The sequence below is a fragment of the Mobula birostris genome, chromosome 1 (genome assembly GCF_030028105.1).
Source record: "Mobula birostris isolate sMobBir1 chromosome 1, sMobBir1.hap1, whole genome shotgun sequence".
Taxonomy (NCBI): Eukaryota; Metazoa; Chordata; class Chondrichthyes; order Myliobatiformes; family Myliobatidae; genus Mobula; species Mobula birostris.
Window position 1 is genome coordinate 34,853,564 of NC_092370.1, and position 26,043 is coordinate 34,879,606.

Here is a 26,043-nt window from a genome sequence, read left to right on the forward strand (position 1 = left end):
TATATTACTAAGGAAAATATAGATTTGGACAGATTCTCCAAATGCACCACCCTCATGTTATTCTAAAATATAGAGCATCAAACTAAATAATGTTTCTCGGATGTGTCGATTAATACAGAAATGCATATTTTAAAAATTTGCTTTATCTAGTATTACCAAACCTTTATAGCAACAGAGTGCCTGACTGTATCCTAACAAAAATCTACTGTGAATTATTCAACTTTCATATTTCCTAAAGCTTCTATTTTGTTTTAAAATTTTAAAAGTATGTCATGGGATCAGTTCTATATGTCAGAACCAGAAAATACACAATGTAAAGCAGACCTCATATTTTACATTGATGTCTGGAATAACAGGAAATGGTAAATTCAAATATGATAATATATAGCTTTATTTCAGATCATTTGTTCCTAGTTCAAAGTAACCATAATTCTTGAGTGATGAGTGATGGTCAGGCTTCAGTTTAGTAGTGTGGAGTGACAGAATCCTGCTGCTTGTTATATACAGATGTTTCAGTTGTTGCTTTGGCTTTATAATGATGGTAATATTGTTGGGAATGAACATTGCAGGTTTATTTTAAACTGTAAGAAATGAATACAGTAAAAGAAAAGCAATATCAGTTTGAGCAGCGATTTTCCAGCACCCCCGTTCCTGAGCCTTACCAGATTAACGTTTTTGCCGTATTAAAATAGGTCATAATGGCAAAGCTTAAACAGGATTGTTAACTAAACAAAAATTAAATGTAAATTTATTAATTACTGTGCTTACAAAGAATGTTGCTTCTCGGTCATTTTCTTTAAACATTTCATCCAGGTGAGGTGGATTCGTGTGTATTGATCTCTCCCTGTGTAATTTTCCTTGCATCAAATAAAAGTTCATTAGCTCTTGTTCCATCATGAAGGTACCTTTCTCTAACCTTTTGATTAAGTGACCCAGCAACTCAATTAACTTGTCAGTGGTAAATATTTCAGTTTCATCATCATCATTGCTGCCATCTTCATCAGCTGTGGTTTTTTTTAACAGCATTCTCAACACTGTCTATAATTCCTGAGTCCGTAAGGTGGTGCATAACGAGTGTTTCATTGTTGACAATCATCTACTCATGTTGATTTTCCTCATTAAGACTACTTGCTATATCGTTGAAAGCAGGTCCTGTAACACTTTTTGCATACCCAAGCAAATCATGAACAACTGCTTTCTCCTTTGGTACACAAAATCCTGTAAAATCATTGTCAAGCTTTTCTTCAGGCACTTTATCAGACATCAAGGCAGGCCACAACTTACGCCAGCCATTCTTTAGCGTTGAAGGTTCTACCTTCTCCTCAAGCAATTGTAGGGGAAGGTAGAACAATTGTACACAACAATTGTAGGCCGTATCTCGGGTAATGATGAGTTTGAGTACAAGAGGAAATTAAGAACCTGGTGGCGTGGTGCGAAGACAATAATCTATCCCTCAACGTCAGCAAGACGAAGGAATTGGTTGTTAACTTCAGAAGGAGTAGCGGACCGCACGACCCAATTTACATCGGTGGTGTGCAAGTGGAACACGTCAAAAGCTTTAAGTTCCTCAGGGTCAATATCACAAATGACCTGACTTGGTCCAACCAAGCAGAGTTCACTGCCAAGAAGGCCCACCAGTGCCTTTACTTTGCTGAGAAAACTAAAGAAATTTGGCCTGTCCCCTAAAACCCTCACTAATTTTTATAGATGCACCGTAGAAAGCATTCTTCTAAGGTGCATCACAACCTGGTATAGAAGTTGTCCTGTCCAAGACCGAAAGAAGCTGCAGAAGATTGTGAACATGGCGCAGCACATCATACAAACCAATCTTCCGTCCTTGGACTCACTTTACACCGCACGCTGTCGGAGCAGTGCTGCCAGGTAATCAAGGACACGACCCACCCAGCCAACAGACTTTTCGTCCCTCTTCCCTCCGGGAGAAGGTTCAGGAGCTTGAAGACTCGTATGGCCAGATTTGGGAACAGCTTCTTTCCAACTGTGATAAGACTGCTGAACGGATCCTGACCCAGATCTGGGCCGTACGCTCCAAATATCCGGACCTGCCTCTCGGTTTTTTTGCAGTAACTTACTTCCCATTTTTCTATTTTCTATTTATGATTTATAATTTAAATTTTTAATATTTACTAATTTTAACTATTTTTAATATCTTTAATATTTAATATTTGTAATCCAGTGAGTGTGAAGTGCAGAATCAAATATCGCTGTGATGATTGTACGTTCTAGTACCAATTGTTCGGCGACAATAAAGTATAAAGTATTCAATGAACCAAAGAACATCCTTCATGTTAAATTCTTTGATGAATGTCTGTACAGAATTGCCAGCATTCACCTCATCTAACAGACGATTCACAAAAAGTGAGCGATACTTGGCCTTTAGAGAGTGAAGTATTCCTTGGTCTTGGGGTGGGATAAGCGATGTACGGTTTTGTGGGAAATACACTCTAAAAACATTATTCTTACACAGGAGTTCTGTTTTGGGGTGAGCTGAGCAATTGTTCTAAATAAGAAGAATTTTGCAATCTTCGGCTAGCCCTACAGATGTGAAATGTGCTGTGGCTTCTGGCACAACTTGTTCTTTATGGAACAACTTAGCTTGGTTGATTATCATACTGCCCAACTTCCGGTAATTCCCTCCCTATCCCTATGTCACTCAGCCCCCTCCCCCAGCTGCCTACCACCTCCCTCATGGTTCCGCCTCCTTCTACTACCCATTGTGTTTTCCCCTATTCTTTCTTCACCTTTCCTGCCTATTACCTCCCTGCCTCCCTTCCCCCACCCCATTATCTTTCCCCTTACTGGTTCTTCACCTGGAACCTACCAGCCTTCTCCTTCCCACCTTCTTTATAGGGCCTCTGCCCCTTCCCCCTACAGTCCTGATGAAGGGTTCCGGCCCGAAACGTCGACCAATCTTTTCCACAAATGCTGCCCGACCTGCTGAGTTCCTCCAGCGTGTTGCTTTGACCCCAGCATCTGCAGATTATTTTGTGTTTATCATACTGCCCGACAAGTTGACTCCCACTCCGACGCTGGAGAAACCATTCAGTCTTTACTCGATCATGCTCAGTGCTCTTACCAACTTTCATAGTTTTTCTAATGCATATTTGTTTCAGTGAATCACTGCTTGTATTGAATTGCAAATTTTTGTCTCTGGTGCTTTCTATCATACACAGCTGACTGTCTTATAGGTCACACAGTGTATGCACATAAATACCATGGTCCAGTTTTTTCAACATTTCAACCTTCTCTTGGATCGATAGGACTGATGTTTACGTTTGACACCACCACTGGTACTTACATTTATCTTAGAAGCCATAGCTAGGGTTAAATTTACATAAAATAAGCAAAAATAAGCTCAAAATTTTGGGACTACCACCAACAAGTGCAATGTAAATAATAAAAGTAGCATGCTTTTGCCAAGATGAGTCTCGCCACAAATGGCGCTGAGTGCTCTACACAAAGTGCCATCTGGTGGCGACCCAGTAAACTACGTCTCGTAATTTCATCTGAATTAAAAGAGTTGCCGAACCAACATTTTCCGGAAAAATGGGAGGTCAACCTGTGTAACAAATGAGGGACCATTTCAAAAAACAAAACTGGTGATATTATTGAGGGGATATGTGACATGAATTACATGTTTATCATGAGTAATGTAAGTAATCAAATGAAACATAACTAGTGGTATTAAAGGTCTGTGCCTCTGGATCTTTTTTGACTGTGCAGGAAAGACAAGTAGTCTTCTGAGTTGCCAGCCCTCCACACTACAAGGTTATGGGCATACTCCAGCACAAGCAAGTAGATCATATATCCATCTCCCTTGACACAGAGTGACAGGCAACAAGAGTTTATAGGTTTGCAAAGACTGAGGGATTTCCGGTGGTGTGATTGACTCCGGTACATCATCTTGGTAGCAGCATATTAGAATTCTAAAGTATTCCAAGAAGTTTTACTTCTGAAATGCACAGTATGCCAGCAACTATGCCTGGAAGATTACAATTGCCACTCCTGGAGACCCACATAACAGTAACTCTATTTAATACTGCAACAATATGGAGTGCCTTCAATCTCTGTAACATAACATCAAACCAAAACAACTGAGACAAAGTATATCCAATCACCACCTAGATCTTGACGTCAGTCTGAATCCCAGATTCAAGAGGAGATCATGAGAGCCGAAGTGTCAAATGCAGTAACCTCACATAGACCATTAGAATGCTCAAGCAATGCTTCCACCTTCAGAATTGCTCACAACATGTAGCAGAGCAGGTCTCAAAGTCTGAGGTTGTGTGGTGAACCATGCAGGCTCAGAGGCTGTGGAGTGAAATGGAGAGGAGGATGAGATACAGGAGAAGGGCAACATTTGGTTCCTCTTTCTACTTGGGTAGAATGAAACTACTCGGTGAGATAACTATTTCAATAAGCAAAATCTCCATACTGCATCCCACTATAGTGCATATCTTATCATACCACTATTGCCAATACTCACAGACCAAAAGCAAAGAACTGCCAGAGGTCTAAACTCTGCAGGTCAGGCAGGTCATGGTGCTGGGTATATCCAGCATTCTCTCTTTTTAATCACTGTGTTGTTTGACCAACGTGATGGAACAAAAGCCTTCACCAGGTCATCATTCTCAATCTGATTTCTTCATCCACTCCAGGAAAACATATTCAATTGTCTTTCAACCATAGATGTATACCCATGAATACAGGCAAACGAAGCATCGTTACTCCAGGACCAAGGTGCAAAACACAGAACCAACAGTCACACACGGCACATGACACATGTAGTACATATTGTATAAGACAGCAAGCACATATACGATATCAGTAAAATACAGTCACACAAAAAATACATAGAGTCCAAGACTCTGAGTCCATGAATGTAGCAACTGTCTGCAGTTGAACACAATACAGCATGTCTTCTGCTGAGCGAACACTGGGGGCAGCATCAACTCCAGCTTGGACACCACAATATTCTTGGAGTGCACCGACTCCAACACCTCTCTCCTGAGTGGCTGTGAACAGCTGACACCAAGGCTTGAGGCCTAATCCTTGCTACAGACAAGGCCAAGCAACTCCCCAACCGTTCGCCCCTGCCATCCACCAATAAATCCCAAAGGTACTTCCCAAAGATGAAGTATTCTAAAGGGAGGATAAGGCAACAATGGCCGACAAGGGAAGTCAAATACAGCATAAGAGCAAAAGAGAGGGTATATAATATAGCAAAACTTAATGGGAAGTTAGAGGATTGGGAAGCTTTTAAAGACCAACAGAAGGCAACTAAAAAAGCCATAATGAGAGAAACAGTGAAATATGAAAGAAGGCTAGCCATTAATATAAAAGAGGATGCCAGTTCTATTTCTGATATATAAAAGAGAGATCAGAAGGATATCAGAGCACTGGAAAATGATGCTGGAGAAATAGTAATGGAGGACAAAGAAATGGCAGGCAAACTTAGTAAGTATTTTGCAACAGTCTTCACTGTAGAAGACAATGCTAAAATGTGAGTGTCAGGATGCAGAGTGAGTGTAGTTGCTATGACAAAGGAGGGGGTGCTTGAGAGGCAGAAAGGTCTGAAGGTAGATAAGTCATCTAGAACCCTAAGCCCCAGTGTTCTGAAAGAGATAGCTAAAGAGATTTTGGAGGTACTGGTCTTGATCTTTCAAGAATCACTAGATTCTGGAATGGTTCCAAGAGCACTGGAAAATTGCAAATGTCACTCCACTCTTTAAGAAGGGAGAGAGGCAGAGGAAGGGAAATTATAAGCCAAGTAGCCTGTATTCAGTGGTTGGAAAGATAATGGAGTCTATTATTAAGGATGAGGTTTTGGGGTACTTGGAGGCACGTGATAAAATAAGCCTAAGTCAGCAAGGGAATATCTTGTCTGGCAAATCTGTTAGAATTCTTTGAGGAAATAATAGGCAGAATAGACAAAGGAGAATCAATGGATGTTGTTTATTTGGATTTTTAGAATCCCTTTGACAAGGTGCCACGCATGAAGCTGCTTAACAAGATAAGAACCCATGGTGTTATAGCAAAAGTACTAGCATCAGGAATAAGAGGGGCCTTTTCTGGTTGGCTACAGGTGACCACACTGCAGGGGTCGGTGTTCAGACCACTTTTTCACATTATATATCAATGATTTGGATAACGGAATTGTTGTCTTTGTGGTCAATTTTGCAGAAGATCTGAAGATAGATGGAGGAACATGTAGTGTTGAGGAAGCTTGGAGCCTGCATAAGGACTTAGGCAGATTGGAAGAATGGGCAAAGAAGTGGCAGATGGAATATAGTGTAGGGGACTGCAAACTCATGCACTTTGGCAGAAGGAATAAAGGTGTAGACTATTTTCTAAATGGGGAGAAAATTCAAATATCAGTGGTTCAAAGTGTCTTGGGAGACCTTCTGCAGGATTCCCTAAAGGCTAACAATGCAGGCCGAGTCTGTGGTAAGGAAGGCAAATGAAATGCTAACATTCATTTCAAGAGGACTAAGAATATAAAAGCAAGGATGTAATGCCGAGGCTTTATAAGGCATTGGTTAAACCACATTTGTAAGATTGCGAGCAGTTTTGGGATCCTGATCTAAATAAGGATGTGTTGAGGGTCCAGAGGAGGTTCACAAGAATGATCCTAGGAATGAAAAGGATAACATATGATGAGCGTTTGGTGGCTTTGGGCCTGCAGTCACTGGAGTTTAGAAGAATGAGGGGGGAATCCCATTGAAACCTATTGAATATAAAAAGGCCCAGACAGAGTCAATGTGGAGAGGATGTTTTCTATAATGGGGGAGTCCAGGACCAGTATGTCAAAGATTAAAAATTAGCTTTTATATGTCACACGTACATCAAAACGTACAGTATTTTTGGTCCTCATAGTGCCCAACACCATCTACACTATTGCCTCCTAGTCACCCACTCAAACTTTATAATGAGAGAGTGCAGGACTTCTTAAAAGACCACTTGGAGTGGAGCATTACAAGCGACAAATAGATTTAAAGTGGACTGAACTATCAGGAAATCGGAAGACTAGCAAAGTTATACACAGGCTGGAGATTTTCTGCCTTGGGAAACATAACTTCCACTCAATTCATAGACTTTGGATCTCTTAGAGTGGAGATAAAACAGAATTTCCTTGTCTTTTCACCACAGTAATTTTTTAGTACTGAGAAATTTTAATTGAGTAATTTTAATGTGTACATGATTTTAGTTATATTTTGCTTTAATGATAATCAGATGCAAAAGGAGCTTTACTGCCACAGTACATCTTTCAGGACACTAGTTTGATAATGTTCCAGTGAAGCACACTCACTATCAAAGAACCCAACTGCATTGATGGTCTTCAGCAGCTGAATGGGGGTCTTGACTGTGAATATTTTACTGAAGAGTGCAAATTCTTAGACGCATTTAATGTAGCTTGTGTCTCATTAAGGCCCAAGGATTGAAATAGCTCATTAGGTAAGCAGAACATTCTGATCGAAATCCATTCCAAGATTTGCTGCCAGATTATGAATTATCTAAGAATATAAACCCCAGATCCAGCATAATGTGAATCTGGAGTTGATTTTTCTTTCTGCCCACCTTATCACATTTAAAAGGGAGCAAGTGAATCACTTCCTTGCTCTCCCTCATATCCAACTAATTATAATTGTAAATTGCGTCCAGCAAGAACTTTGGATTCAATCTGCTATTTTAACACTGGCTTCCTCAACAAAGGCCAAACCTTCCGGGAACTGAAGACAGGGCCAGAAGCTCTGTTGTTTTAGAAAATTGTTTCCTTGTGATCCAGCATGAGTAGGGCTGTTTTACAATTCCTATGAGGAAGCCTATAGCCTCCCCTTTCCTCTATTCCCTATCATCCAAACAATTGGAGCACTTGCGAGGAACCATTCCTGTAGGTCTTTGCTTGTTTGAATCAGGAAATGATCAAGCAATATCTTAATGAGACACAGTGGTCAGAATTTGCTAATCTGCCTTCTGCACTTAGATAGGTCATAAGCTTCACCCTTTGAAATTAAAGCAAGTCATAAATATGAAAAAAAACATTTTTAAATACCAAAACAGAAAAACTCATGAAAACATTCAAACTGCACTTTGATGTAGTTACTGTGCTCTATGCTAAATTATCCTAAAATTGTCATTTACCATCTTAATTCATAAATTTATTTTTTAATAGTTTACATTGTAAGTTTATAATCATGTTTCCTGCCAATTTTCAACTCTGAATAGTACCTTTATATGTTATACCCCTCCAGTTTATAACATTGGGGATATAGAAGGAATTTTTCTGGGTCAATATTAACTCTTCTCCTTCAGTAGCACACTCGTTCTGTTATTCCTGATTTTAATCTGTTAGGTTTTACAGGTGAATGTGAGTAGTCATGAATCTCGAGAATTTATGTAAACTGAAACTCTATAGGCCAATTCAACACAGTTAACCTTTAAACCCAAATCTGAGTGGAAAGGATTTTTTTCTATTCAACCAAAGATGTTCTGAAGGTGCACAGTCTTAAACGGCAAACTGCTGACCAATTTGATCAAGGTGGAGATGATTAGTAAAGTTTCATTGAAACAATATTCGTGAAATAATTGTTAACTAGGAATACTTTTATTAGGACTGCCTCCTGATAAACATCATACTGGTGTCCCAAAAAGGTGGCATGCATTCCAAAGGAACCTCGCCATCCGGAATATACTCTCTTCACATTACTACCATTACTGAGGAGGTACAGGAGTCTAAAGACCCACACTATACGTTTTACACACAGTTTCTTCCCCTCTGCCATCGGGTTTCTAAATGGCTCACGAACTCATCAGCATTACCTTGTTATTCCTCGTTTACACTGATTATTTATTTTATTATAATTTATAGTAATTTGTTATGACCACTCTACTGCTGCCACAAACTTCATGACTTATGTCAGTGACAATAAATCTGATTCTTGTCACTATATTACTAATATGCACCAACTTTCCAACTTACCAAACTTATGAAAGAGCTTAAAACAATAAATTCATTTGAAAATCAAAACATTTATGGAATGGATGTGATCAAACGCTGTGCATTGGATTTAACTTATACGTTCGTGGAATTTTATCTTTCAGTGATGGAAGTCAGGTTAAGTACATTGATACGGTGGAGGTCTCCCGTTTCTGTTGCCTGCAAGTATCATCAGTGAAATGCATTGTAATTTGCTAATTATATTCTGATACATGAAGCAGTGTGAAGCAGAATTGTATCTATTTAATAGAAGTTGACTTTGAAAGCCTGTAATAATAATATCTGTATAGGAGAAAGAAAATCTCTCACTAGCACAGAAGAAAGTTTTCACAACTTATTTTCTGAAAAAGAAAGTATAAACTGTCTCATTTTGTTTATCTTATACAGTTGCATCAAAGATGACCTGTTCCCACCTACCTCTGTGGGTTTAGACGTAGCTGATTAAGCCATATGGGGGTTGCAGACTTTGCCACGGGTGGGACAGGAGGTACTTTGCAAGGCAGGTGGGGGACAGTTTGAAACATGGCCTTCTATGTGTTTCCATGCAAGAGACTTCAACCTCTCAGTGCATGAGTGTTTTGAGAACAATGTTAAAACATTCCCTTGTCTTCCAACTAAGCAGTTCCCAGAATGCAACTCCAAGCAGAGTGCCTGTTTGGGGATGAACAATGTGATATGTGAATCACACAGCACTCCCATTGCAGCTGGTTGGAAGTAATTAACATCTCAGAGCCAGGGCTGTTGGCCTGAGAGAGGACGCTGATGTTGGCTTGCTTATGCAGCCAACGGATATGGCGGTTTGCAAAGGCAGCTCTGGTGATGCATCCCCAGTGCTTTGACATGCTTTGCTGTGAGTCATTCGAGTCTGTGCAGCATACAAGAGGGCACAGGTCACTGCTGGCTAGGTGACCACAATCATTCTGCTCGATTTGAAGTCTTGATCTTCAAGCACTCTCTTCCTAAAAGACTCTTGTTGACACACTAGAGGAGGGACGTGGATTTCAACTCTGATGTTTGGCTTGCTGAGAAATGGCTCCCAGTACATGGAAAAAGATTCACGTTTTCCAAAGATTTTCTCATGACTCTTCATGTTCAGAAGAACGTGTTGCGCAGTCGGGTCTGGTTGGCGGAGAACCTGTGGTGCATGATTAGTGGGTGAGTTGAGGATGATTGGAACACAATCTGTAAACCAGCACATACCAGGCAACATCCATGAAACTGGAATGACTCAGCCCAAAGTCTCGACTGCTCCATAAGTTTTGTCTAAGCTGCTGAGTTCCTCCAAAATTTTGTGTGTGTTGCTGTTGATTTCCAGCATCTGCAGAATCTCTTGTGTTTATCCAGTTGCAGTGACTCCCGATGGGTAGTGGAGAAGATATAGGTTGTAAGGCTTTCTAATTATGTGTGGGTTTGATTAGCATAGCAGCTATTACAGCACTATCTTTGAGATCAGAGTTCAGTTCCCACCACTGCTTATAAAGAACTTGTAGGTTCTCTCCATGACCACGTGAGTTTCCTCCGAGAGCCCTAGTTTCCTCCCAGATTCAAAAGATGAAGCATGGTGACACTTACAGGCAGCCCCCAGCACATCTGCGACTGCGACTGTGACTGCGACTGCATTGGTCATTCACACAAACAACATAGAAAATAGGTGCAGGAATAAGCCATTCGGCCCTCTGAGCCTGTCACTTTTCAATGTTGCAATGTTACGATGTAATCTGACAAATAAAACTAACCTTTATCTCCAGTGGAGGTGTGCATTGTGCTGATAGAGATTGAAACAAGGATTGGAGCAATGGCACAGTCTATGCTCGATCCCAGACTGCACTGATATTGGGCTTGTGGCGTATCCATGGGGTTGAACCACAACTTGCATCACATCATGGAATGGGGACAGGTTTCTGAATGTAGCCAAACTAGAGGAGTCAGGTTTTTGTGAGTTCAAAAGTTGACTTGTACAGCAGTTGTTGATGCTCTCAGTATTTTCCTTTTAGTTGTCACACCATGAAGGTCATCGCAATTGTGCCTGACGCTGGACAGAATCTACACTGCAGTTCAGGCAGCAGCTCTTTGGCCGCAATTGAGAAGACCCCAGCAATAAAATCCTGTGTTTAGGTAACAGAGGACCCCTCTGAGTTACCACAATTCAATTTCTCGCCTTTATAAAAGATAGACATGATTAGGGTATTTTTGCTATCTGCTGACATGGCCTCCTTTTCTCAGATGTGAGTGGCTTCTGAAGTTTCTCTCCACCAAAAGCCTCAGGAGCAGACAGCGTTCACGTCAGCAGGGACACTACCTGCTGCAGCGCCTTTGCTTTATTGGTATATGGCTTTCTCAATCCCTTGACTGACTGAGATGACAAGACTGGAGCAGAAAATGCGTTATGGACTGGAGTCAGGAACATTTCAATCAAGGACACAGTCAAGTTGAGCAATTCTTTGAAGTACTCCCTTAGCATACCCTGACTGCCTCTCAGCCCTTCAGATGAGCTTGCCTCTACTCTTTGTTCTCAGCATGGATGTTCGGGCAACGGGCAGTACTGACAGCTCAGATGAATCCACATCTGTTGTGACTATTGACTGGTGCTTAATCTCCTGTGCCCTTTCCAACCCACATCCATCCTTTAAGTCACAAGCTTGTATGTTTGTGGGGTGTAGCATCTCTAATTGCCACTGATTCATGGAGGTAGTGGAAAGTCAGTCATTTTATTGAGGAATCACATGAAAGCAAGGCCAAGTGAGGGCACCTCCTAATTTCTCTCTTAAAGTCATGCCCTCCATGTATTGACCCCGGAAACTGCTCCTGACACATTTCTCAAATCAGCACCTTAACACCTGCTTTGGAAGTGGGCACGGTTGCAAAATGTCTATTTGTGCACATAAAGAGGTTTACGCACATTAATGTAGAAATTGCATCACAGCCTGGTATGGAAACAACAAGGCCCATGAATGGAAAAACCTACAAAAAGTAGTGGATACGGCCCAGTCCATCACGGGTAAAGCCCTCCCCACTGTTGAGCACATCTACATGAAACGCTGTTGCAGGAAAGCGGCATCCATCAGCAAGGACCCTCCCACCACCCCGGCCATGCTCTCTTCTCACTGCTGCCATCAGGAAGAAGGCACAGGAGCCTTAGGACGCACACCACCAGTTTCAGGAGCAGTTATTACCCCTCCGTCATCAGGCTCTTGAACCTGAGGGGATAATTTCACTTGCCCAGTAACTGAACTGTTCCCACAAACTCACTTTCAAGAGCTCTTCATCTCAAGTTCTCGATATTTATTGCTTATTTATTTATTTCTCTATTGTTGTTTGTATCTTTGGGTCAGTCTTCCACTAATTCAATTGTGTTTCTTGAACTTACTGTGTGTACCCACAAGAAAACGTACCTCAGGGTTTTATATGGTGACGTATGCAGTATGTACTTTGATAATAAACTTACTTTGAACTTTGAAAATTGTACACATAATTAAGATATCAGAAGTAGAAGATGACAGAAATGCATGCATCAGACTGCAGAAGCTAGAATCTTGAGTTAAAAAAATAAACGGCTGGAGGAACTCACTGAGTTCATCCCCCTCCCACACCCCCACAAACAGCTGATGTTTTGAGTTCAATCCAGACACAGGGTCACAACCTGAAATGTTGGCTGTCCACTTCGCTCCGCAGATGCTGCCTGATAAGCTGAGTTCCTCCAGTAGTCTATTTTTTTTTGCACTAGAATATGAGAGAAATGCCTGCTTGCTGCACCTCGATATATTCAAGGCAGAGATTGAGGAGTTTTTACTATAAATGAAACAAGGGAACATGAATGACACAGCAAGGATAAGAGACCAAAACGCCCACTTCTGTTTCTTCGTGATGTTGACTGAGAAAGAAGTGCAAGCTTGGAGCCCACCCTTGAAGTGGGAAAAAATAAAATTTGAATATTTAAATGTCTGGAATTAAAATGCTGTAATTAAACTTGGTCATGAACTTAACTGATTTATTAATGTCACTCAAGAACCAAAATTAGCTATTCTTACCTAGTCTGGCCTGTTAGTGACTTCAGGCTACCAAAAGAATCACTCTTTAAGTGCTTTCTAAGTTCAACATCAATAAGGACGGACATGATGCTGACATTACCTGTCATGGATACAACATTGACCCGGTTTGCACTTGCAGGTCACTGTAAAAGAATACATGCCAGTATTTCAAAGAAGACCACAGGACTTAGCCCCAGTGTCCTGGTCAATATTTATCCTGCAGTCAACTGTCTGGAAATTAGACCCATTTGCACCTGTCTTTTGTTCTCCCAACGTTAGGGAGTGGTGAGTGCGTGGAATGGGCTGCCAGCAAAGGTGGTGGAGGCAGATACGATAGGGTCTTCTAAGAGACTTTTGGATAGGTACATGGAGCTTAGAAAAATAGAGGGCTATGGGTAAGCCTAGTAATTTCTAAGGTAGGGACATGTTCAGCATAACTTTGTGGGCCGAAGGGCTTGTATTGTGCTGTAGGTTTTCTATGTTTCTATGTTACCTTTATTCTTTTTCCAGTTAAAATTACTTTTGACAATTCTGGTTGGAAGTGTTTGCATGTCAACTGTCTCTCAAATTTTGCAGCAGTGAATCATACCAACCATGAGAAATTGGCAGACCTATCGTATTCAGAAGCCTTCATAAGTTGTCTCAAACCATATTAAACAAATGTTAAAAGATCTGAATTGTGCCTTGAACTTATGACTGAATGGGTACTTTGTTTGGAGAATAATTGCAAATGGTGCAATCAGGGACAGCATTTGATACACTTTAGTTAATATATGTGTGTAGTGTTACATAACCACAATATAGAAAGAAGTCCATTTCTTGCAGAAAGCTCACAGAGAACTATGGTTAAAAGAAGACCCTCAAGATACTGCTACAACTTTATCCTAAGAAAAGCAATCAAACATGCAGAACACTAACTTCTGAAGAGTGAAGAAAGGAAAAAAATCCCTTGTGTGGAAAACTAGTGAGGGATAGTCATAATTTTAAAGTTTCCAGGTTGGAAGAAATGTGTTTTAACATAAGATTGTTAGGCATCAAATACCACAAGAGTAACTGAGTAAGAACAAGTGCGCACTTCGGGGTGTGTGAGTGTGTTGCATACTGGAAGCAGAGAATAGTTAAAATCTATTGACTCATAGGATAATAATTTAAATTTTAGATTACACTTGCATTGAGCTAGTACTGATAGACCAGAGCAAATTGTCTTCTCCGAAGCTTCTATATTAGGAAATTAGGAAAGCGTGCTGTGCGCAAGGCCCGAGCAGCATCCACCGCCACGACAGCACCCACCCACTTGTGTCCCACATGTGGGCGAGCCTTCAGGGCCCGGATTGGCCTCATCAGTCACCTCCGGACCCACAGCCACCAATCTCCCATTTGACTTTGAAGCCATGATCATCTTCGACTACGAAGGACGAACAACAACAACAATATTAGGAAATTAAATGTGCTTTTCTTGCATCTTTGGATAAATGTGCTAAAAAAAACACTCTGAAACAAAAACAGTTCACATTAATTTGGCCTACTAACTATTCTGGGGACAAGAAATTATACAATCACAAAATCATTGATCATTAAATCTACCATACATAAACTTTTATCACAAGTCTGTGATGTGGATTCCCATCTGCTGAATGTTTATGTAGGTGAGAAGGGAAGCAATTGGCACCACATAATTACAGGAGGCTTACTTTCCAAACAATGCTTCAAATAGGATTTCTTCTCTTGTAGTTGACAACTCAAACAAAGCTTGTGGGAGAAAACAAACACAGGATGTTGAAGAAGAATAGCCATAATAGATTCATTAAAAGCCAATTAGTAGGTAATTGGGTTACAGGCAGTTCCACTGAATAACTCACGGTGAAGAGCTTTTGTCTCTAATGAAGTTAATTATATAATTTCAGGTTTTGCTTCTGTCTGTGCAGAAAAACACTCCTACTCTGATTAAAAGGATTAAAGTCTTGTGTGGTATTTTGGGAGCAACTGAATATACTTATTGCTTACCTCCTGGCATGGCTTTCATTCTTTTTTTCTTCTGTCAGAACTATTTTTAACAAATCTGTACAGAAGTTTTGCAGGTCACTCATTTCTGAAATGCTCCTGCAGTATATTAGTTCTGGCCATGACAAATTGGCAAAACCATCATATTAGTGGGGTTTTCATGGGTTGTCTTGAAGCAGATTAAACAAACAATTTAAAAAGTTCCTGAACCATGCCTTCAACTAGTGGCTAATGTTTTAAAATGTTGAATTCATAGCCCTCCTGTGAGGCCACTTTGACTTTCTTTCTCTCTTATCTGGAAGTTTTGACCTCTAGGAAGGAGGAGAAGGTTACAGGGTCAAAGTCTTTTCCTCTTTGGCCTTCGCTGCTTGCTGCGAGAGGTTTGATTGCAGAATAGATGTATTAGAACTGAGGTTGAGGGTCAGAACGTTAATTCTGTTAAGGAACAGCTGGTTTTAGTTCCTTTGCAATCCTTTCCCTACAAATCAAAAAATATTTCCTGAACAAACTCAGTAAGAATCATCAGGGGTTAAGAAGTTTTATGTTATGTGTTTTGAGAGGTTACAAAATGGTTTTTGCCGAATCAAAGCAACACCGTTTAATAAAAGATTCACCATGACATTTTCTGATAAACCATAAGCTCTTGATACATTCCTGCCTGTCCCTAACTACTTTGTAATTAAAAAGCAGCCTTGTAATGGGCCCCTCATTAGTAAACATATTTCATATTACTCTCAGTGACAACCTTGTGAAATGGGCGTGGCAGGCTTCATCAGACTCTTCAGCTGTAACTCATTCAACAAAATATGAACATGAAATTTTTATGTCAAACTGGTTGCAGATTGCTTTTGTCCCCTTGCCTCTTAACTTGAAGCCTGAAACAATGTTGATATGTGGCTCAGCAGCAATCAGGGTCAACATTTTATTGGCAGTTGGCATCAGCTTTAATTTTTCTATTGTGCAGTATCCAAGAACAGCAAGTCTGTGTTTCGTTAATCTGAAAATTGACCGTGGCAATTTAAATAAATGTGAAAGTTAAATACAAATGAATGAGGGAAAGTACAGCATTTCAGTTGCAGCTGGTCTTTTAAAATATAGAAATAACTGATTTTAAAGTAATTTGTGTGCATTGCTCAAGATTTGCAGCAACGGCAGAATCTCCGGAGTTTAAAATAATGAGAAGATAATGGACCAGATCAGAGCCTATATGTTTCAACCACAGAAATTTCATTAAGGCTTGGACTTCTGTGCATGTCTGGTGAACATAACGTCTGAAACTTAGTGAGTCACTAGTTCAAGCCTGTCACCATGCTCCACTGCAGGACTTCACATGGGAGCCCAGCAGTGAGGCTTACTGGCATCAAACAAAACAAAAGTCTCCAGTCCTATGCTGAACTTCATTGATATCAATGGGGAGCCTGGGGCTCAGCTTTAGGAGGCAAAGACAAAATTAAGTGTGTGATTTTTTTGAAGTATTTTGCTTTAATGTTTTAATTACTTCTAATTATGTTTGTATCTTTCAGTTTTTTTAAGAAAGGAACTTTAAATACTGTAAATACTAAAGTTAATAGCTTTTAAATATTAGAGGTATTTATAAGCTTTAAGTGTTTCACTGCTTTGTCATGGGACAAAGCCTTGTCTTCTATCAAAGGTTGTCAGTGCATCTGGGGTGGGGCCTCTGAATGCTGCCTGAGTTCTAATTGTTTCTCTCACTGCCTGGAGAGTCAGCAAGTTCTATTCCCCTTGTAGGACCAGGTGACTGCAGGCAGCCGGGGACAGTGAGCAATGACTCCAAGCACAGGAGGGGTTCCAGCAAGATCCAACCCAATAATATAATTTCAAAACTTAATTGCCGGTCTAGTTTTAAATTAGCAATTAAACTCAGAACACACAAAAACATGTTATCCTTTAGGATCACTGAAGAAAAGTTGGAGGATTGTAGATTTATTGGTATCTGTACTGGACAGATTAAAAAGGCAGTGGTGATCCCCGATGCATGATTGCAATACAAGCACTTATCAGCTTCATTCAGCTTGCATATGACAATAAATATCTACATACATCCAGCTGATCGACTAAACACATTGGCAAATGTCCCAGTATTATAAATTGCTGGCGCCAGTTAAAGCTGGTTAAACCTGGTCTACACCTCAATCAAAAAACAGGTGCCATCTCAATGAACCAGCTGCTGACAGTCATGCAGACCAGGGATATTCTCCATTTCTTGTTTGTTTTTACAAACATGAAGTTGGAGACCATGGAAAACAAACAGGAAATTAAGAGCAAGGTTCTATATTTCCATGAATCCCTAAACACACAGGTGGATATCATCTCCATTTGAAAGTCCCCTTCCTGCCTCTCTTCTTGGCACTTGTCCTGTGTTCCCACTGCTCTTCCATGCAGACATGATGTTTCATCCATTCAAGGGGTTTGGACTTCACATGCTGAGTCACTATTTAGTTGCCCATCTCTTGGAAGCAGAATAAGGACACTTCACCCATGAGTCCGCTCCGCCATTCCATCATGCAGCTGAGGCTTGGTTGGGCCGGTTACACTCACCTGAGGAACTCCCGCAGAGATGCCCTGTGGCTGAGGCGAATCCCCACCAGTCACTCCAAACATTTTCCTTTATACTGGATCTGAATCCAAATAACACGGGTTTATCCCGAGTCTCATTTAGCCGGGTCTCCTTGGTCAAATGCTGCATTAATATCAAGAGCAGTTACTCTCACTTCACCTCTAATGTATCCCAAAGGGACTGCCTACCAATAAATCCAAATCCAAATGGAAATATTTACTGTGCCTTTTCAATTCAGTCATTAAACAAAGCACTAAAGAGCTGGACAGAAATTCAGTCTGTTTTCAAATTCCTCAGTTGTAGATGTTATTTTCAAAGCAGAATCCGACTTTAGTCCTTTATTTCATTTACCTTTGTTACCTCTTCTACAGGAGTGTGATCAAGTTCACATTGACGATGTGTCATCAGATGATAATGGTCAGGATTTGAGGTATGTTATTAGCTAAAAATATTTTACTTCTTCAATACGATGTGTGGGACCTATCAATGTACCTTCTGTTCTTTGCTGACATTTCATTTGTGTTCATTTCTACAGCACTTACAACTTTGCTACAGATGGCTTTCATGCTGCAGCGACAAGTGCAAATCTTTGCCTCGCAACCGGTGTGCGCGGAGGGGTCGATTGGATGAGGAAGCTAGCTTTTCGCTATCGGAGAGTAAAAGAAATTTACAATACCTACAAAAATAATGTTGGAGGCAAGTATTCTTATTTTCTCTCATGAGGTAGTGTGTTAATCAGCAAGGAAGTAAATAAAGCCAGCCAATGGACCTTTTTTTCCAGTCACGTGTAAATTCTGTTTTGATACCACTTGGGGCAGAAGAACCAATGTGTGTCGCACTGTTTCAGCTATTTCATGTATTGTTGCTTAACCATTCTCAGGAGCCAAAACATAAACTTGGTAGATATACACCTCCAGGAACCCATGAGGGAATTCTCTGTGGAGCACTGAGCTTTCTCTGCTCACCCACAATGAACTTTCTGATGTCCGCAGGCAAAGTGTCCTTCTTAAAGAACATCAAGGATGGCAGCCAACAAAGCACACGTGCTGATAAGGACTTGGTATAATCCCCAAGACCTATCTGAAATCCCACAGTCTCTGGTGGAGACCTTCTGAACTCTGCAAATTAATGCCGGCCCTGCCTCTCAATGGCTTGCCTCCTGGTGATCATAGGCATTTTCAATTAGAACCTGGAAGTGACCAAAGTGATTAAGTCTCAGTCTTCAACTCACAAGGAAAATCTGGACAGATCTTACCTGCCTGAGGACAGTTCAAGAACATGAGGAGCAAGAAGACATCCTTGCTTGATCAAAGTCAGTGCTGGGATTGGTCTGTGGTTAGAATTACACCTTGCATCTTATCATTCAACAAACATAGAATGGAAACAATTTGATAAGGGCAGCCATATTTCAGAAGGATTCTCTACAGTACAGCACATCTTAATTTAATTGTCAGAAGTTAAAGGCTTTCTATAAGATAAATTTAAAAAGCCATGTATCAGACTTGATGCCATTCTGTACATTATTTTTGAAGTTGTTGTGTGATGAAGATCTTATCTACTGGAATCAACACTGCATTTTAGGAAGCAGCTCTTGGCCATTGGAAGGAGGCCTTCTAATTCCCTGCTGGTGACAATTACTGGGAGGCTATCGTGAAGGCACTTTACGTGCAAACAGCAAGGAGATCATCCTGTGGTCACAAGTATTGGATTTGTCTCATTCCTTAAAGGTGATCATGATTATAACATCTCTGATATCTCCTGGCATGAATTCCTCTTTCCAGGTGTGGGGTGAAGTTGTGAATGTATGCTTGAAGTTCCTCCCCAATAAATGTTCGTACTGTCGTGGTTAGAGAGCTATGGGATGGAGTCAAGGAATGTTGTGTTTTAGACAACTTAGCAATATCAGATATAGAATGTCTAAGCTCTTGGGCATTACCAGAAGAGTGATGTTCAGGGCTGTTGTTCTTCATTAGTCCAACATGGCCTGGCTTTCCAGATGTCGAACTTCATTCGAGCACTTAAAGACTTATTTGAACCTGGGCTTCCAGTGCATTCCAGTTACAAGATTGGAGCATTGATGTTTCGGTACAGTAGCTAGACAGTCCCAGACAGCTGAACATATACATAGGTGGGAGTGTACACAACCATCTGTTGACGCACATTCTCTGTTGTCTGTCTTGTCTGTCTCTCTTTCTCTCTCTTTTTCTCTCTCTTTCTCTCACAATGAGTGGAGTCATAAATGCCAAATTCTTCCTCATCACCTGTTGTTCTTCATCCAAGTAACCCATCAATCCACCCCAAATGTCCTCTCCTTCAGACTCCCTCCCAAGCCAGCACTAAATTTGTTCCACCATTTTCAGACATCGCCCTTTGAAGGTGTCCTCGATGCAGGGGATGCTAGTGTCCATGATGGAGCTGGCTGAGTTTACAACTTCCTGCACCTTTTTTGGATCCTGTGCAGTGGCCCCTTCATACCAGATGGTGATGCAACCAGCTACAATGCTCTCATGTACATATGTAGAAATTTGCCAGAGTGTTTGATGACATACCAAGCCTCCTCAAACTCCAAATGAAACATAGCTGCAGTGGTGCCTTCTTTGTAGTTGCATCAATATGTTGGGTCCATGTTGAATCTTCAGAGATGTTGACACCCAGGAACTTGAAGCTGCTGATCCCTCGATGAGAACTGGTTTGTGCTCCTTCGACTTCCCCTTCCTGAAGTCCACGATCAATTCTTTGGTCTTACTGACGTTAAGTGCAAAATTATTGTTGTGACACCACTCAACCAGCCGATCTATCTCACTCTGTTTGCCAACTCATCTGAAATTCTGCCAACAACAGTTGCGTCAGCAAATTTATAGATAGCGTTTGAGAGTTGTCCCTTGCCACACAGTCGTGGATTTAGAGAGTAGAGCAGTGGGCTAAGCACGCATTTGAGGTGTGCTAGTGTTGACTGTCAACAAGGAGGAGATGTTATTTCTGATCCATACAGACTGTGGTCTCCTGGTGATAAAGTCAAGGATCCAGTTGGAGACCAAGGTTTTGGAGCTTGTTGATCAGAATTGAGGGTATGAGGGTTTATTTTTCCTCCTTATGCACTACGTATTTAATTTAACTTTTTAATATATATATACATCTTAATGTAATTTATAATTTTTATTCGTTATGTTTTGCAATGTACTGTTGCTACATAACAATAAATTTCACGACATACACCAGTGATATTAAACCTGATTCTGATGACTGTGTTGAACACTGAGCTGTAATCTATAACAGCAGCCTAATGTAGATATTGCGATTGACCAGTGATCCTTGGCTGAGTGGAGAGCAATAGTCATTGAGGCTGTTCACGGTGCTCTTCTTGGGCACTGGTATCATGGTTGCCCTTTTGAAGCAGGTGGGAAACTCCGACTTCAGCAGTGAAGATGTCTTTCAACACTCTACCAGTTGGTTGGCACAGATTTTCAAAGCCCTACCAGGTACATCTTGAGGTCCTGACGCCTTGCAAGGGTTCACCCTCATGAAAGCAGTTCTGACTTCAGCCTCTGAGACAGAAATGGCTGGGTCACCAGATGCTGCAGGGATTTGCGCAGGTGTAGTTTTGTACTCGTTTTCAAAGCATGCATAAGAGGTGTTGAGCTCATCTGGAAGTGAAGCATCGCAGCCATTCATGATGTTAGGTTTCACTTTGTAGGAAGTAATGCCTGCAAACCCTTCCAGAGCTGACGTGTATCCGATTTTCTTAAATCTAACTTCAATTAGAATTATTTTCTCACTTTTGAAATGGCCTTCTGTAAGTCATACCTGGACCTTTTGTATAGTTCTAGATTACTGGTATTTAAAGCCACAAATCTGGCACTCAGCAGACTACGAATCTGCTGGTTAATCCATGGCTTTTGGTTGAGTATGTCTGGTATGTTCTCGAAGGCACGCACTGATCAACACAGGTCTTGATGAACTTGGTGACAACTGTGGCGTACTCATTCAGATTCAGAGATAAATCCCTGAATATTGTCCAGTCCACCGACTCAAAGAAGTCCTGTAAGCGTTTCTCCAACTCCCTTGATCGTACCTTCTTAGTTCTCACCACTGATGCTGTGCTCTTTAGTCTCTGCCTGTAGGCCGGCTGTTGAGGTATAGCCAGGTGACCAGACTTTCCAAGGTGTGGGTGCTGAATGGTACCCTAAGCTTTTTTGTTGGTTAACAGTGGTCAAGAGATTGGCTTCTCTTGTTACACAAGTGATATGCAGGTGGTAGTTGTTCAAAGACTTCTCCAAGCTGAAAACAGAACTTTTTAAAGGTTCTGAAAATATAAACAACTTCTATATTCCAACTGAACAAATTGTAAAAGCAACAAACAAGAGGGTTTATTCAACCAAGATTCCTTTGGTAAACATGATGATAAACTGTTAGTGGCCTCCTTCCTGAATGTGGATTTGTGACCCTACTGTGGAAGAAAAAATGAAACAAAGCATAAATGAAGAGAAATTGAATTCCACGTCTTTCCTGCAATAGATAAATAATTAGTAAACTGATTTTTTTTGTCATTATGATGTTTTATGATAGAGTTACAAAGAGTTGCTGACTGCTATCATTGCAATAAATAACTCAGCATATTTCTGTTCTGAACTATAGGTCTCCTTGGTCCAACTAAGAGAGAATCGTGGTTGCAGTTACGAGCAGAGATTGAAGCTCTAACGGATTCCTGGTTAACACTTGCAATGAAAGTGCTCACACTCATTCATTCAAGGTGGGATCAGAATTGATTCTGTAATTCCCAGTGAATTGATACTAATTCAATTTATAAAAATATTCCGAAATGAAAAATATTGTCAACAAAAAGGCAATGCATTTATGCAAAGATATTAGAAGTTGTTATGGAATATACTAAAAGCAAATCATGAATGCATTAAGTTCATCTTTGACATGTTCAGTTATGGAATGTAGATATCGCTCACAAGGTCAATATTTATCGTCAGTGAGGGAGAAGAGAAAAACCAAGCCATGATAAAGGGATGGTAATATAATTCCATGTTAGGTTTGAAAGGCAATCTCCTGAAACATGCCAACTGATACCCTTGTCTTTTTAGGTGGAACAAGCATAGATTTGGGAGGTGATGTTTAAGTACCCTTGCAATCTGCAATCTGTTTTAGAGATGACACATACCATGGCTGTGGTGCTCTAGGGATGGAGGGAATGAAAAATGTAGACAAAATTGATAGTTTCCTTCAACACTATTAAATGTGGCAATACAAGAAATAGTGAGATGACTGAACAAACTGGACTTGTAAAGTTTTCTTACATCTATTGACTTTGATCATAATAGTTCATCTATGAAGCAGAGCAACAGAAAAGAACTGAACAGTAAACAGTTTTTGTTGGAACAAAAAACTCACGGCTTTCATGAGGAATAAATTGAGTGTGGTCAGGAAATGGGATTCTTGCTTTAAGGAAACATTGTAATACCTGGACTAGAGAGTCCAAAAAGGTAAATACTGTAAGTGTTATAAACATCTTTTTAATGTCTCTGTTACATTACAGAGGCAGAATACAATGCTATGTGCTAAACACCTCATCTTATTTTCCTGTCAATTGACTCTAGAAAAGTTTTACATTTTCCACAATTTGAAAGTTTTTCCCAGGATATTGCAATCACAATCCTTCATTTGCTTAAGGGCAATCTCAGCCATCCTCTCCCAGAGGAAAATAACAATAAGGAACCATAATTTCAAAATATAGTGAAACGATTAGGGAAAATTCCTTTAGGCTGAGCATTTCTGTAACCATATTATCAGCTCTGTTAACACATCATCTCCAGCTCCAGGCTGAAAGTGGACACTATTTCCATTTTCTGTTCTCACAACACTTTCGTGAACAGCCTACTCAATCCATGGTGCATTAATATTTTCAGCAGCAAGTTCTGTATTGCCATTAAAGATTTTCAAAACCTGGGTCAAGATGCTGATTCCACTATACCATACTTTGAAATAATATTTTTTGTCACTACCTGCCAACCGGAGATCAATCATTTTATTCTCATTTTTTACATTCTCTTCAATGCCATTTCTCAGTCCATTGCAGTTCATGATCCCCAATTGCATGTGGTTTAATCTTGGTAACAAATTTCCTGTACAAGATATCGCTGAATGTCTTTGAAAAATCCAAACACACCTCTTCACTTGCTCCCCTTTATGAGAATTAGGTTTAATATCACTGACATATGTCGTGAAATATGTTGTCTCTCAGCAGCAGTACATTACAATAAATAAAGAAAGCTATAAATTATATATATTATATGAATTAAATAAATAGTGCAAAACGAGAGCAAAAAAGAAGAAAAAAATAGAAAGGTAGTGTACATGGGTTCATTGTCCATTCAGAAATCTGATGGTGAAGGGGAAGAAGCTGTTCCTTAAAATTAAAGTGTATGTCTGCAGGCTCCTCTACCTTCTCAATTGTCGAAAAGAGAAGAGGGCATAGTCCTGGGTGGTAGGGGTTCTTAATGACAGATGTCACCTTTTTGAGGCATTGCCTTTTGAAAATGTCCTCATTACTGGGGAGTCTAGTGCCCAGATGGAGCTGGCTGAGCTTGCAACTTTCTGTAGCTTTTTCCAATCCTGTGCAGTGCCCCCTCCATTCTACATGGTGATGCAACCAGTTAAAATGCTCTCCACTATATATCTGTCAAAGTTTGTATGAGTCTTTAGTGACATACCAAGTCTCCTCAAAATCCTAATGAAATATAGCTACTGTAGTGCCTTCTTTGAAATTGCATCAATATGTTGGGCCCAGGATAGATCCTCAGAGATGTTGACACCCAGGAACTTGAAACTGCTCACTCTTTCCGCTGTTGATCCCCGATGAGGACTGGTGTCTGTTCCCTCAAATTCCCCCTTCTGAAATCCACAATCAATTCCTGGTCTTGCTGGCGTTGAGTGGAAGGTTGTTGATGCATCTCACTCTACGCCTCCTCATCACCATCTGAAATTCTGCAAACCATATTGTGTGATCATCAGCAGATTTCTAAGAAGGCGTTTGAGCTGTGTCTAGCCACACAATCGTGGGGGTAGAGAGAGTGGAGCAGTGGGCTAAGCACGCATCCTTGAGGCATACCAGTGTTGATTGTCAGCGAGGAAGAGATGTTATTTCTGATATTTATTTATAAATAAATTTGAAAAATAGGAATAATTGATGATTCCCATCGGAGCTGCATGCAAAAAGTCACCACTTATTGACATCATCTTTAAATCTTCCAATAACAAAATCCTGAAAGAGCTCCACCCCAGATTGTAGATTCCAGCATTCTTCTTACAACTGTATTTAGTCAAACGGGTAACTCATACCAAGTCCTCGCAAAGTAGTAGGGTCACATTTGCTTTTTTCCAATTTGGAGGAACAATTCCAGAATCTGTAAGAGTTGATAATCTGCTATTTCCAAAACCACCTCCTTCAAAACTGGGATGCATATCATTGAGTCCCTGGGAATTATCAGCTTTCAAGTTCACCAGCATTTCCAATATGTTTTTTACCACCTTCAGTAACTAATTTTTGCAAAATCCTAGATTCTCTGGTATACTGACTGGTATAATGGACCCTGACAGCTTCCATACTACTATGTAGTTACACGGTTTCTCGCTTTGTTCTTTTAACATTGAGATACAGTACTGTGCTAAAGTCTCAGGCACACTAGATTTTTTATGTAACTTTTGTTTTAAATGTTTATTTTTTGACTTCTGCATTAGTGTGTCAGTAGAAAAAGGCAAATTTTAGATTTCCAAATATTCATTTTCCAAAAATTAAATATTATAGAGGATTTTTTTATTTTGTTAAAGAAAGTAACATTTCAAATACAAATTTGATTACTTTGTAGGTATATAGCCCAGTGCATGATTAAATACAGATAACAAATAGGTGCTAATGATCAATGACACAATGAGTTGAATGGAGTAAACTGATTAACTAAAACAGAAATGAGTGTAGAAGAAGTCAAACTGGACAAGGGACAACCAAGCTAAAAGGTGAAAGTATTGCAGATGTGATACTTTCACCATGGCAAGGTGAGCATAGAAAAAAGACGCATGGTGATCATCCTGCATCAGCAATGTCTTTCCCAAGCAGAAATTTCGCAGCAGGCAAGAGTCTCAAGATGTGCTGTCCAAGCTCTTCTGAAGAAGCACAAAGAAATTACCAAGGTTGAGAACCAGGACCACAGTGGTCGTCCACAGAAGCTGAATGCAGCAGATGAGAAATGTTGTACATCAGACTGACATCCCTTCTAAATCAGAGGTCCAGCACTGCTATCAGCTCTGAACTCTCAGAAACCGCTGGAACCCAGTACAATCCCTCTGCAGTGGCCTTCATTGAAAAGTTGCTGCCAAAACGCTATTCCAATGAAGTGGAAACAAAGCCAGGAGGCTCA

General features: G+C 40.4%; 1 protein-coding gene across 1 annotated transcript in view; it reads left to right on the forward strand.

Annotated features, from left to right (window-relative positions):
• Positions 1 to 26,043, forward strand: part of eya1 (EYA transcriptional coactivator and phosphatase 1) — a 197,198-nt gene that overhangs the window by 156,617 nt on the left and 14,538 nt on the right. Inside the window, exons 13-15 of the mRNA XM_072253224.1 lie at positions 17,995 to 18,053; positions 18,159 to 18,319; positions 22,259 to 22,373. Of these exons, the coding sequence (XP_072109325.1) occupies positions 17,995 to 18,053; positions 18,159 to 18,319; positions 22,259 to 22,373 (335 nt within the window). The remainder of the gene's footprint in view (positions 1 to 17,994; positions 18,054 to 18,158; positions 18,320 to 22,258; positions 22,374 to 26,043) is intronic.